The 12896-nt window shown below is 41.6% G+C and overlaps 1 protein-coding gene across 1 annotated transcript in view; it reads right to left on the bottom strand.

Annotated features, from left to right (window-relative positions):
• PHLPP2 (PH domain and leucine rich repeat protein phosphatase 2) overlaps positions 1-12896 on the bottom strand; it is a 624424-nt gene that overhangs the window by 268556 nt on the left and 342972 nt on the right. Inside the window, exon 11 of the mRNA XM_069217328.1 lies at positions 2020-2115. Within this exon, the coding sequence (XP_069073429.1) occupies positions 2020-2115 (96 nt within the window). The remainder of the gene's footprint in view (positions 1-2019; positions 2116-12896) is intronic.

The following is a 12896-nucleotide window of genomic DNA, read 5'->3' as shown; positions in this document are numbered from 1 at the left end:
AAGTAATGAGAAGAGTGGAATATTGGTAGTTTTTGAGTTAGAAGTGGCTAGGTTACCAGGTTTATGATTACCTCAGACCCACACTTGGGTAAGAGATTTTTTGTAATGTCCAATTTAGGGTTGAGTTGTTGAAGGATGAGGGGGCTGTAAGGGGGGGCATCCTGTCTGTTTCTGCAATGATTGCTCATATCTGCACTGACATGGGGGTGCAGTCTCATCCATGTTTTCTGGAACAAAATTAAACACATGAAATCATTCACAAACACTCTCCGAAATGTTGCTGCTTGGTTTCTTTCATGGGAAATCTAAACTCAAAGGAAGCATCCTGTGTTTTCTTCTATTGTAGCTTTAAAGGTCTTGTGTAGGAGGCTTCAATATATATTCAATAGCTGTACATGAGTTGCCTATTGATTTCACTCACAAAAACCCATAATATGTCAAACTCATGTGAAAGGGCTATAAACCTATCTCTTTTATCTCTAAACCTAGTTCTTTAAGAAGGATGAGGAGGACAGGTTTATAGAAATATCAGACAGCACCTGCCTGGGAAGACGAATACAAAAGCAGAAGATGTAGCCTCTGATAAAGGATTCTGTAATGGCATCTGACTATAAACAAGCTGAATGCTTGTTGTTTCCCTGTGTTGTTTGGAGTCAGCTGAGAATGGAAAGGAGACACTACCAGTTGTGGAAATCTGTGGGAAGCAGTGGGTATTCAGAGCTAAGGCACAAAAGGAGGACAGCTTAGTGAGACTGTGGCGCACTGACATGCAAGAAAAAGCACAAGGATAATCCCATAGCCAGATGGACTCCACTGGGCCCTTTGAGTTATTCTTACTATCTGAAAAAAAAAATGAAATTATAAAGAATCAAGTGGGTAAAATAAGTTGATTAGTGTTTGTTTACTGGAGAGTGCTGCAGAGCTACCAATCAGGTATCGGGCTGGACCTTCCCCAGAGTAAACGAAAGTATCATCTGTCCAGGTGGTTCTGCAACCCAGAGCCCTTTTAGAGGTTTGGCTGCATGTCACAGCACTGTGTTAAAAAATAAATAATTTCACAAATATCGACAACTGAATATATACTATAAATTGGTCCTTGCCTGATGCAGAATTGTAGTGGCTCTGCCTATATGTACTTACCTTGATGGTATAGGGTCGTCAATATTTTTGGCAATATTCAAAACAAGATCTTCTGGTAGTACACAAGAAACAAAAGAATTTCTGATTGTTGGACAGTTTATTTTAAGAATGGTATATTTTCTTTAAAAAAAAAATTATTACTGCAGATCAGATAAATTGAAATGTGGTACAATCGATATAGCTTTGAGTGCAATAAACAGAAATAAACATATACATTGTATCAGCTTTAGCAGTGGAATGCATAATTTGCAGCATGAAGCGCCATCAATGAAAAATTATTGTATATCAACAAATATGAAAGGTATAACAGAAGCGAGGAGCAGACATTAAGATGATATATTAGTGATGACTGCAGAGAAAGAAGCAATTCATTTTTGCTGAAGGTTAAAAAAGACCCTATCATTGAGCTCACAGGACAATTAACCTTGAAGAAAGTCCATTAAACATGTATGCTAATTATTTTTCTTGGTCATTTCATATCATTTGTGTAGTCTGCATGCAATTCTATGTTTTTCTATATTGTTGCAGGGAGAAAGGATTACAAGTAAGGTGCTTTCACCTAATACTCAAAAGGAATATCTGTAATTAATAGTCAAATTGCCAGAGGCATATGTGTTATGTGGTATCGTATTTCCATCAGTTTCTGGGGTCCTATGGCCTCCACAAATGCTGCTATCACCAGATCACACCAAAATCTACTGATACTTTAACCTTATGCAGAGAAGTGACATAGCCACAGCCATGCCCACTGAAATTAAATCCTAATGGAACTAAATCTACATCGCACTTAAGACTGGTGGAAGAGCTGTGAATATCGAACACACAAAAGCACAGCAGGGGAGTCTGGCTTACTCACAGTTCATTTAAAAAGACTCTTACCTTCCAGGAAGGTCTGTTAAGAGGTTATAGCTCAGATCTAGTACTTCAAGTTTTTTTGACTCACAAGCCCAGTCAGGAACATATTCCAAGCGATTCCTGTGAGGAAAACATACATGCAGTTATCGTTTTGACGCTTAGATAATATGCAAAATTAGAGTGAAAGTAAAAGTATAAAGCAAAAGCGGGCATCTGAAAAGTGACACCCTGAAAAAAATGGCAATTTCTGGAATATTATTTCCCCTTTGTATTTTCTCCAACAAAAAAGTTTGCAGTTTACGTCTAAATGTGGATCAATCTGTGAACATCTTTTAAAACAACCTGGAGCCCTCCAATATGCACAGTCGACTTATGCCCCCTGTAAATCGCATCATTATAATGCAATGAGAGAATTCTTGTTTTTTTGTTAAATCCACACGATTTTTGACTGCCTTTTACATCCAAAATTAGCTGTTTAAAAAAGGAGGATAATGAGAAATAGGGAGGTCCAGCAAAGCAATTTAATGGTGGTGATTGCAACATCGTGCAAACATAGTTATTATTTCATCTTCAAACTGTCCCAACTAAACTCATGTCACTAGAAAAACAAAATGAAACCATATTAGGGCTAATCCTAAAACATACGCAAACGGATGCTTGCATCATTACCTATTATTGAAAGGTTTGTGAACAAGTTACAACAATCGATCTCAATTGTTTAGAAATGAAATACTTTTCAAAACACAAGTGCACATTACTTAGTATCACGTGAAGACGTGTTGCTGAAACTTCGGTTTATTTGTGGGTTACTGGGAACCATTAGATGTTTTTTAATTTTTAACATTTAGTAACCCAAGAGTAAGCAGATCGCATGATAAGTGGGTTTTTTTCCCTTAAAGGAACATTTCAGTTGAGTTTTATGAATCAGCTACAATGCACAAATGCACTTTTTCTACCATCTGTAACTTTTGATGGAGCTTCGCGGGCACAAGGTGCAGCAAAAGAACACTTTAGGAAACAGCATTTACAATACAATGGGTCTCGCATTTGCTCGAATTAGAGCTATTAGCGCTGTAAACTCCTAACCAGACTTTTCTTACCACATAAATTGAAAATGAAAGTAATATAGTTTCACATCAGCGAGCCGATTCAAAGCCCCACGGCATCAGCTTGAAGCAGCACACAAAAGGAGAAAGAAGTTCGCAAACAGTCAAACGCATTGGCAAACGTGCAATTAGCCATGTAACAGAGGCGATGTTCAAGGCCGTAACTAAACCGCCCAAAGGAGGGACAAATGTAAAGCATTGACCAACGAAAATAAAGGATTTTTGACAGGCAAGCCCATGAACGAGTGATAGTGATGGGCGTGCAGTGGGCATGGTTAGAACCCCAGATACATATCAACACGTTGGAAAAGTAGCGCTGGTGCGCTGCTATGCTCAACCTAAAACTGGATTCAAGACATTATGGATTCAAGGGCCGTACATGCTGTTTTATCATAGAAAGGGTTGAAAGGGCACTGTCTCAGGCGCTTTCGTCCCCAGAGGCATCCATAACAGCCATCATAACAAGGATCCTGAACTACCAGGATCGAGACACTATATTTCAACATGCCAGGAAGGAGGGTGATCCAAAATCAGAGGACAAAACCATCATGAGATTCCCAGACTGCACTCAAAAAGCACAAAACTCAATCTATCAAGCCAATCAAGGAAAAGCTGAGAGCAATGAACATGAAATATGTGTTCCTGTTTCCAGCTACGTTGCAGATGATCCACAATATTTGCTCACACTTCTTCACTGCACCTGAGGAAGTTTGGGACTGGTTCTAGATGGGTGGCAGAATGATACTGGAGCTCCTGAGGGTGGTAAGCCCCCCGGCAGCCAAGCGTTGCAGCCGAGGCACTGGTAAGTCAATGGGGGACTCCTGGGGCATGAGATCTACACGGAGCCCTCAAAGTAAAAGGAAGATAACAGTACAAAATGACGGTACTTTGGATTTGGAGATCCACCTAGGAATGAGAACAGAAGAACCAGCCACCAGCAAAACCTAGCAGAAATATCTGGGACCAGCACCTGATTTGATCGAATGTGTTATTGCAGTGGCCAGACGCATCTAATGGTTTAAAAAAAATAGAACATTTTTGGCTAATGTTTTCTTTAAAATGGTATTATAATAATAGGGATCCTGACATCCTATATGGCCGGGTCAGATACTCCCTGTGCAGAGCTGTATAAAGCGCTTAGCAAGTACTAACTGTGTGCTCACCCTTGTGGAATATTTCAAGGAACAGCCAAGACTAACACAATAAAAGTCATAAAGAGTGCTGATGTGCAAAGTTAGAGGGCTAAATGGATATGTAAAAAACTGTAGGGTGCACTCTTTAAAACCCCATAAGGTGGACATTAGTTTCTTCAGATTTAACATAACATATACCAAGGAAAAAAAAAAAGTAAGGAAGAAATGGAGAGTGCAATGATATTCGGCTACTTACTCCCCCATTCCAACATGGGTGTCGCTCTACATGGCCACCAGTGTCGCCTTCCAGCACAGACAGACATTGAGGACAGATATTTTCTGATTTATGGGCTTCTGGAGGGCAGGGAGATGACACTGAATATATATGATAAATGATTCTTCATCACACTACTGTACTTGAGAGTGTCCTAATTGGATGTTCCAACACTCTGGGCTTCAAATTTTTACAGTTTCCTAAATTACAACACAGAAAGGAACCCCTCTCCAAAGACACACAAAGTGGGTATAGTGACTGTCCGAGCAGGGGTAATAGACAGAATGGATTGTGCAGACCTCTCAAGGACCCTCCACCCAGTTAAGGAGTACTCCTGCTATTCACACACGGACACAAAATACATATAGCAGACCAGGCTTCTGGGTAGATTCCTCTCGGATCATTCCCCTTTCTGATAGAAATGTATTTAGTGGGAGTACGAATGCTTATGTGGCGACAAGGGGTATAATCCCAAAGCCCTACGAGATACAGGATTCCTTTCAAACATATGACGCATAATCACTATATACTTGGAACATACCTGGGGGTCGACAGACAGTTGATTTACGAAATAGGAAGCCATGAAGATAGTCTTAAGTAGGGAATGCATGAATAATGTATATTTAGGCAGACAACATTTGCAGATCACCCTCACTACAAAGAATGAAAGTCTTGCCAACTCCAGAGTTTTGATATTACAATAGTGTGCTAGATCAAACCTCCTATAGGAAAAAAAAGAACTGGTGAAAATGTGGGATGCCTAGGATAAATTCACTCTTGGGAAACACAGACCGAGGCTTTGCAGAAGGAGTGTAACTCAGGCCCCTCCAGTGCAGGAGGGGAGCCCAACCCTTCAGGGGACCCCATTTAGGCCAAAGACTAGGAATTCTTGTGCGATATTGAAGACTTGAAGGGCCCTTATCACATCCTGTGAAGGGCCCTAATATTTCATGTGATAGCACTGCTTCTCAGGGAGGGGCACAAGGCAGGCAAATTGCTGGCCTGGCTATTAAACAGGGAGCAGTCTAATCATTTTATATTGGGGTAAAAGGACTAAAGGAACTCAAGCCTCAACTCAAATTAGCATTAATGAAACACTACTAGATTACGTGGCACAGCTATATAAACTTCCAGAGGCCTTTCTGCAAGCAATCACACTTACCATGCTCTTAGAGGATCAGACAAAGGAACCAGAACCCGAACTTCGAAGAGAGGAAATATAGGAGACAATCTGGAAAATGGCAAAGGGAAGGTTCTGTGTTGGGATGGCCTCCCAACAGATTTTTACCACACATTTGGAAGACAGCTCTTGGAAAGGTTCCTAGGTCAGGACTCCAGGAACACTCCCAGGTATGAGAGAGGCTGTTATTGTAAAAATGCTCAAACTGGGTAAAGACGTGCTTAACCCTGCCTCTTACAGGCCACCACCAATGATAAATACAGCCATGAAGATCATTAGAAAGGTCCTGCCTAATAGACTTCTGAATGTTATAGCACACAGGGATCAATGCTGGTTTATTCCTGCACAAAGGACTCAGAAGGACCTCAATAGGCTTAATCATGTTATACGCATAATAGAAGTAACAGATGAGGAGTGTGTGCAGGTCGCACATGACAGAGAAAGCTTTTGATTGGGAATATATGATGCATTATTAAGGGCTATAGGCCTTGAACCCAATTTTATGGGTTGGCCCTGTCTGCTCTATATGGGAGTGGGAGGGCACTGGACAGGCGGCTGAGGTCTGGGAAGATCAAGAGATACCAGGCAGGTGTGCTCACTGTGTTCTAAGCTGTCTGCCTTCGCAATGAAGCATTTGGCGACAAAACTCCAAAAGGCGCATTAGAGTGAGAGCTCCTGTCCACACAGTATTATGTTTGCTGATGACACGTTAGTGTATTTCAGATGGCCCCACAAGTTCCGTTTCTCTTTCATGACCTAGACAGATTTGGTTCAATTTCCAGACTCTGAATTGACTGTGGAAAGACATTCCTTTTTCCTCTGGGACAGATGGTAGAAAAGTCAACAGACCATACCAGACCTGAGAGTAAAGTGGGAGGCAGAAACTATTAGGTACATGGAAAGGCAGATGCTCCAATTGATGGAAAAACAACAGAAATACAATATTGGCAGAGTGATACAAGGACTAACAAGATTGGGTCAACTCTGGAACACCTTGCCCCTCTCGATCACGAGAAGAAATGCAGTAGTAAAAATTATCTTCCTTCCTCGAAGCCTGTAAGTGCTACATAATTCAATGTAAGATCAACAGTTAAGGACCTAGACAGCCCCCTGTTCTACTTGGCTTGGGCAGGGAAAAGAATCAGGTTTAAACTGGGCACACTAAAGCTAGACTGGGAGGATAAAGGCCTTGGACTCCCAGCTTGGAGCTATATAACATAGCACTAAAAATTCAGCATACAATAAGGGGACAGACAGAGGGAGGCAACTAGACAAAATAGTGGCTGAATGACACCCTAGAGGCAGTAATTCTGATGGAACTTCTGCGAGAAAGAACCTCTTCGCCCATATATAGTTCGACAGACAGGAATGGCCTTGGTAGTAGCACTAAAAAGAGTCCTCTGACAACATCCTTTTGCAGGGCCCTTAGACATATGGGCCCTGCAGCTGTTGGAACATTTGGCACGTGGTATGCCTGTGGTTAGATGGAGAAAAATTGGGTACAAACACATTAGAAGACCTGTACCCAAGAACACTTTCATCATGTCTGGAGAAGTACAAAAGCTGTTTGGGGTCAATTTGGGAAGGGTGTTCAGTATGCCAATCTAGCCAGTATGGACAGAGTTCATACACAAACCCAAGACCTCATCAATACTGAAGTTCATGCTGTAACTGAAACAGGACCACAGGCTAGTTTCCCTGCTATATAGAACCCTGAAGGCAGACAGAAAAACCCAGTTGAGGGTGTGACAGAAAAAGCAAGGACGATGTGCAATATACCTTAGATGAAAAGAATGAGAGATGGCTTGCTCTAGGGTTAAGAAATGCACTGAGTAATAGGAGGTTCAAATGAACACATTCACGCCTTACAGACACATGCCTAACCCCACAAAAACTCAGAAAGACACACCCAAAATATAGATGCCTGAGATGTTAAGAGCTGTAAGCCTCCTTTATACATATGACATGGCACTGCAGAGCAATATAAGAATACCGGGAGAGGGTGGTGGCCAGATTGCAACCCACAACAGGCACCATACTGAGAATCTCAATAAAGCAACACCTTCTTGATATCATACCAAAGCCCAAAAAGGGTAGAATGGAATACACATTTGCAGTCTTGGGCAACATACTGTTGAAGTGCAGGATAGCCATTCATTGGTGGAATCTTCAAGGCCCGAAAGAAGCATGCAGGTAAAGGCCTTCAACAGATTTGGCTATGGCTGAGAAGTTGCATGACTATCACCTGGAACTGTAAGGACTATGGCAGAGTCAGTAAACTGGGCTGAAATGATAAAGAAACTACCTGACCCAACAGACACAAGAAACTAAAAACACTCAGAGTGGGGAACCTTGGGACGCCTAGAGTTGGAGGAGAAGGGAGGAAGACCACGTTAATATGTAACAGACAGCAGGAAAGAAAAAGAACAGACAAGATTACACAGTATCAAAATAACTAATTCATACCAGATGAAGTAGGTCATGCTATGCTCAACTCAGATTTATATTGCAAATACTATATAAAAAAACATATTAACCCTTAATCACCTACACACACATGACAACAAAGTACTGGGTGGTTTTGATGTTGATTGCTGTGGAACAGCTTGTTTTCATTACAAAATGATAAAAATATTCATTGTTCACCTCCCTGCCTTCCACCTGGAATCCAAACCAATGTCAAACCCAAATTTGATTTACCTTACTTTTACTTGAGATCTGATCATAACCCATGTGTTACCATATATTATTAATGGTTGGCCCAACAATTAGGCTTATCGGTCCCACACAAACAAAAAGATTTTGGCTACTTCATTGGTGAATGATACGAGAATGGAGGCGGATGGTTGTGCTGCTGCAACACTGTTTCTTTTACAACTTTTTGACACCTTCAGAACAGCTGACAAATCAGTTAAACCTGTCTTTGTTTCAGCTTGGTGCATTGACTAAATCCTGTTGCCAGACTACATCCAAACAAAGAATGGTTGAAGTCTACAATATCATCTTGAAGTTAGCATTTATCTCACGATATTCATTATTTTGCTACACAGCTGTTGGGTGAAATGTACATGCATATCATTAACAGCAAAATAGTTATCAACCTGGAAGATAAGATCAATGGTGGCAATGGTAAGATTCGTTCATTTTGGAGCACTATTAGAGGGTGGAGGTCGAATGTTTTCTGAAGTATAATCTACTAAAAACAAACCTTCTTTAGCTACCAGTTAAACAGAGGAGCACCCTTGTGTGGCCACATTCTGTAGACTTCTGACAAAAGCCATCTATTTCTTTTCAAAACCTATTTGCCCGGATGCAGACCTACTCTTGAAAGCCCAGGTATCAGATGTTACCAAATCCTGTTTTCTCATTATTTATTTCGATTTACCACAGACAGACAACTGTTAGAGCCTTTGAAGCTTCTCAGCTGCGGTAGAACAATGCCCTTCATCTGGGTCCTTCTAAATATTCCATCTCCAGATTGCAGTCTACATAGCATGCAGTTGCCCACATTCTGATCAGACCCTCAGGTCATACATGCCTATGTCTACACCCTCTCAAATGGCTTACCAGCCATATGTTCACTGTACATCTATGCCTGCCTTGTTGGTTGATTTTTATTTTTTCTTAACTTGGGTCCAGTGGCATTTACCTCTATATTTTTCCGTGACCAACCAAATCACATGCACACATTTTTCTTCTGACCTTTTGTTAACCTTTCCTGCCTTCCACATTCAGGTCTGGGAAGCAAGCCTGTTATGAAGCTCCATGCCCCTTTTCTTATGCCATGAACTGGACAACTAAAATTTATTTATTCATGAATGCATTTTCCTATAAACGGACCACAGCCAAAAATGTGTTGTACTTTAAGAGTATCATAGTGACAAAGTTAGGCAAAGGTAAAGTCACACCAAATATGCAGAAATAGTTGTAAAGTACAGATTGTTGTCTTCCGATTTTCACAAGAAGTTACAACTTATGTCATGAACCCCACCCCTATAAACTGAGTTAGTTAATTCCTTTTTTCCTGAGGACTATCACAAGTTCTCCCTTAATTCAGTGCTAAGAATGGCTTTGATCTTGGTAACTTGTACAATTCCATTTTAGTTAAGGAGTCATCGCCACCACTGAGATCTTTGGAGAACACAGAATTAACATGCTATGTTTACTTTGCTTAAAATTGTTTTGTATAGCATAGAGAGTTTCAGTGTGCCGTACACCATGTAAATATCTTATGTACATGAAGGTGCAAAACTACATTTCACTTTACAATAAAGGATATAATTTTCAAGTGTACATAGTAAAAATAGGGCACAAAGCCCTCAGTCTGAGTTGCATAGCATTATGGGGCGCCATAGTGTTACTGATATCTAGGATGAACTGGAAAAGGATTGAGAAGGAACTGGAAAAGGAGAAGGATTGAGAAGCTCAAGAAAGAATCAAATATAGTTTGAAACTGATTAAATGGTCAAAAAGTGCATGACTTCTTCCAACTATTGAAAGAAGTATAAATCAAGTATTGTACAATAATTTGTGACAAGAGTGGAACACATCAAATCTATAATTAACCTGGAGGTTATTGCATGCACAGAAAGCACACACAACCAACTTGCTTTAAAGCAGCCTAACAGAGGTTGGGAACGTATATAATGTACCCATGACTACACACAAATATTTACAGACAGGAGGCGCGACCAATTACACGAGTCATGCTTGACCTCAAAGAATAGGACTTTTGTTTTATTTAGCAATTTAGCTGCCAAACACTTCAACAGTGAGAGTAATCAATTATATCAGGAACTTAAAGTGCCTGAATATTCGTGAACTTCACATTATAGTGGTCTTCAGAATCCACAATCCTATACTTTGGATGGCTCTACTGAGGAATGGCTTGTAGAACTACCTTCACAACTCCCTTCCATATCTTGTGGAGAATGTCAAATGGTCTCACTTTCTGGCACCACCAAGGATTGTAAAGCTTTGGGTGTTAAATGTATCCTGTCCTTCCTTATTCTTTACTTCTGGCAACACTCAGCCGTGAGACATTTTTGTACGCTTTTCAAGAAGTACAACAAAACTGTGGAAAGTAATTGATCCCAGAATGGAGGAGCTCAATCTAGTTGTAGGATGAGGAACCGTTAGAAGGGAGATGCAGTTCTAGTGGACCAAAGGTAGTGTTTCCTCCAACTGACATATTTTGTGATCTGTGTCCAAAACTGTTCCAAGTGCTAAATTCTCTGCTGTGAGAGGAAGTGCAATTTGTTATAGTTTATCTCGAGGCCTAAATGCTCAGCAACTTCAGAAGCTAAGTGAATATCTCAGACAAATGAAGCTCTAAGAAGCAGAACTATCACACATGGGGTGCTTTCAGAATAAGCCAAGCCAATGTTGCTCCATACTACCCTCTCTCTCAAAATAGTTCAGAGGACATAATTAGCACTCACTGACCAACGAGGCGCAACATCAAGTGGCATAGTTGGTCAAGGTCTTTATGAAGCTCTGTAAATCACTCCGTCTCTATCCTTCCATTAGTCACAGCGAAGAACCCAGAGACTTATTGCACTCTTCTTTGGGAGAGCAGATCTAGGACAGCAAGGTATGAACCTCAAAATATGAGACTTTCACATAGCTTCTTAAGTTGTTGAGCCTTTGTAAGCTTTCAGATAAACTAAAATACATTTTGCAGGTTTGAATCCCTTGTCTGTGGATGGAGACTTGGAACCTATCCACATACTAAATAAGGGGAGTGGGCCTGACCAATCACTTGTGAAGCACAAATAGGTTAGAACATCAATAAATGATGACTCCCAATGCATCACATTACCTCCCTGACTCACAGGAGTCTTGTGGATTAGTGTTCCACATAACTGCTCTTCAAGGTCTTTGTTATCCCTATACTGCACACATAACTACTTGCCAGGATCTTTCAAGGAATCTGCCTGCCTTATGCTAGGCTGTCCTGCTCCTGAATGTATGGATATTCCATGTTTGAAACATATGTGGGCAGGCTGTAGCACTCCAGGCCGGGCCACAGAAAATCTGCACACATGAAGTAGTGTGTTAATGAGTGGCGGACTCTGAGCTTACACCTCTCACCTACCCAGACAAGATAATTCATACTCATTTGGAATGTGGAAAAGTTGATGCTCAGTACCAGGAGAAAGAAAGCTGTGTTGTAAAAAAGCTCACCACATATCCTTCCTGTGCAGGGCTGCTGCAAGTCCACTTGTGCTGCCGCGTCAAACAGCTCATTCCCATCATGTGGTTACTATGGTTGAAGACAGCACCCCCTGCAACTGGAAGCTGAGATCGATCGAACAACTCACACCAGTATCCCAAACCCTCACCCACTGCAGCAAACGTTTCCACTCCATACCGGTATGCATTAGAGCATCAGTCCGTGCACCAGAAGGATGGACACTGCAGGATGTTTTTGCATGGGGTAGACACATTGGCCCTCATTACAACCCTGGCGGTCGGTGTTAAAGCGGCACTAAGACCGCCAACAGGCCGGTGGTAAAAAAAATGGAATCACGACCATGGCGGAAACCGCCAACATAGACAGCCACTTTAACACTCTGACCGCCACAGCGGTACAAACAAACAGCATGGCGGTCACCGCCAACAGACAGGCGGAAGACAATGTACCGCCCACACTATTATGACAGGCCAATCCACCACCTTTTCCGGGGTGGATTCAATGCGAATAAAAACACAGCGGAAACAGGACTTGGAAGGAAAAACACTCACCTCTACACAACCCACGAGGAACCAGGACGCCATGGAGCCTGAACTCTAAATACTCACTGCGATAGTATTCCTGCTCCTCTACCAGGAGCACGAAAGGCGACGGCGACGATGACCACGGTGAGTACTGCACCTACAACACAGGGGAGGGGGGAGGGAAAAGAGAGTGATACACACACACGCAAAACCCCCACCCCAACCCCACCCTCACCCACACCCACAACAACATACACACCAATACATGCTGCAACATTACATTTGCACCCCCCCACCTTCGCCTTCAAGAACGCATGGACAAAAGGAAATGAGTTTAACGATTGTAATCAATAAAAATCCATTAGTCAAAACTGTATATACAGTATAAACAATTATGTACACCAACCAATCAAGTCCGGGTAGTGCACCATTCATAGTCCGTGGACCACTGGGCCCAAAATGCATGGGCGAGGCCCACACTAGATACC

This window comes from Pleurodeles waltl, chromosome 12 (genome assembly GCF_031143425.1).
Source record: "Pleurodeles waltl isolate 20211129_DDA chromosome 12, aPleWal1.hap1.20221129, whole genome shotgun sequence".
In the NCBI taxonomy this organism is placed as follows: domain Eukaryota; kingdom Metazoa; phylum Chordata; class Amphibia; order Caudata; family Salamandridae; genus Pleurodeles; species Pleurodeles waltl.
This window is presented reverse-complemented; position numbering and strand designations above follow the sequence as displayed.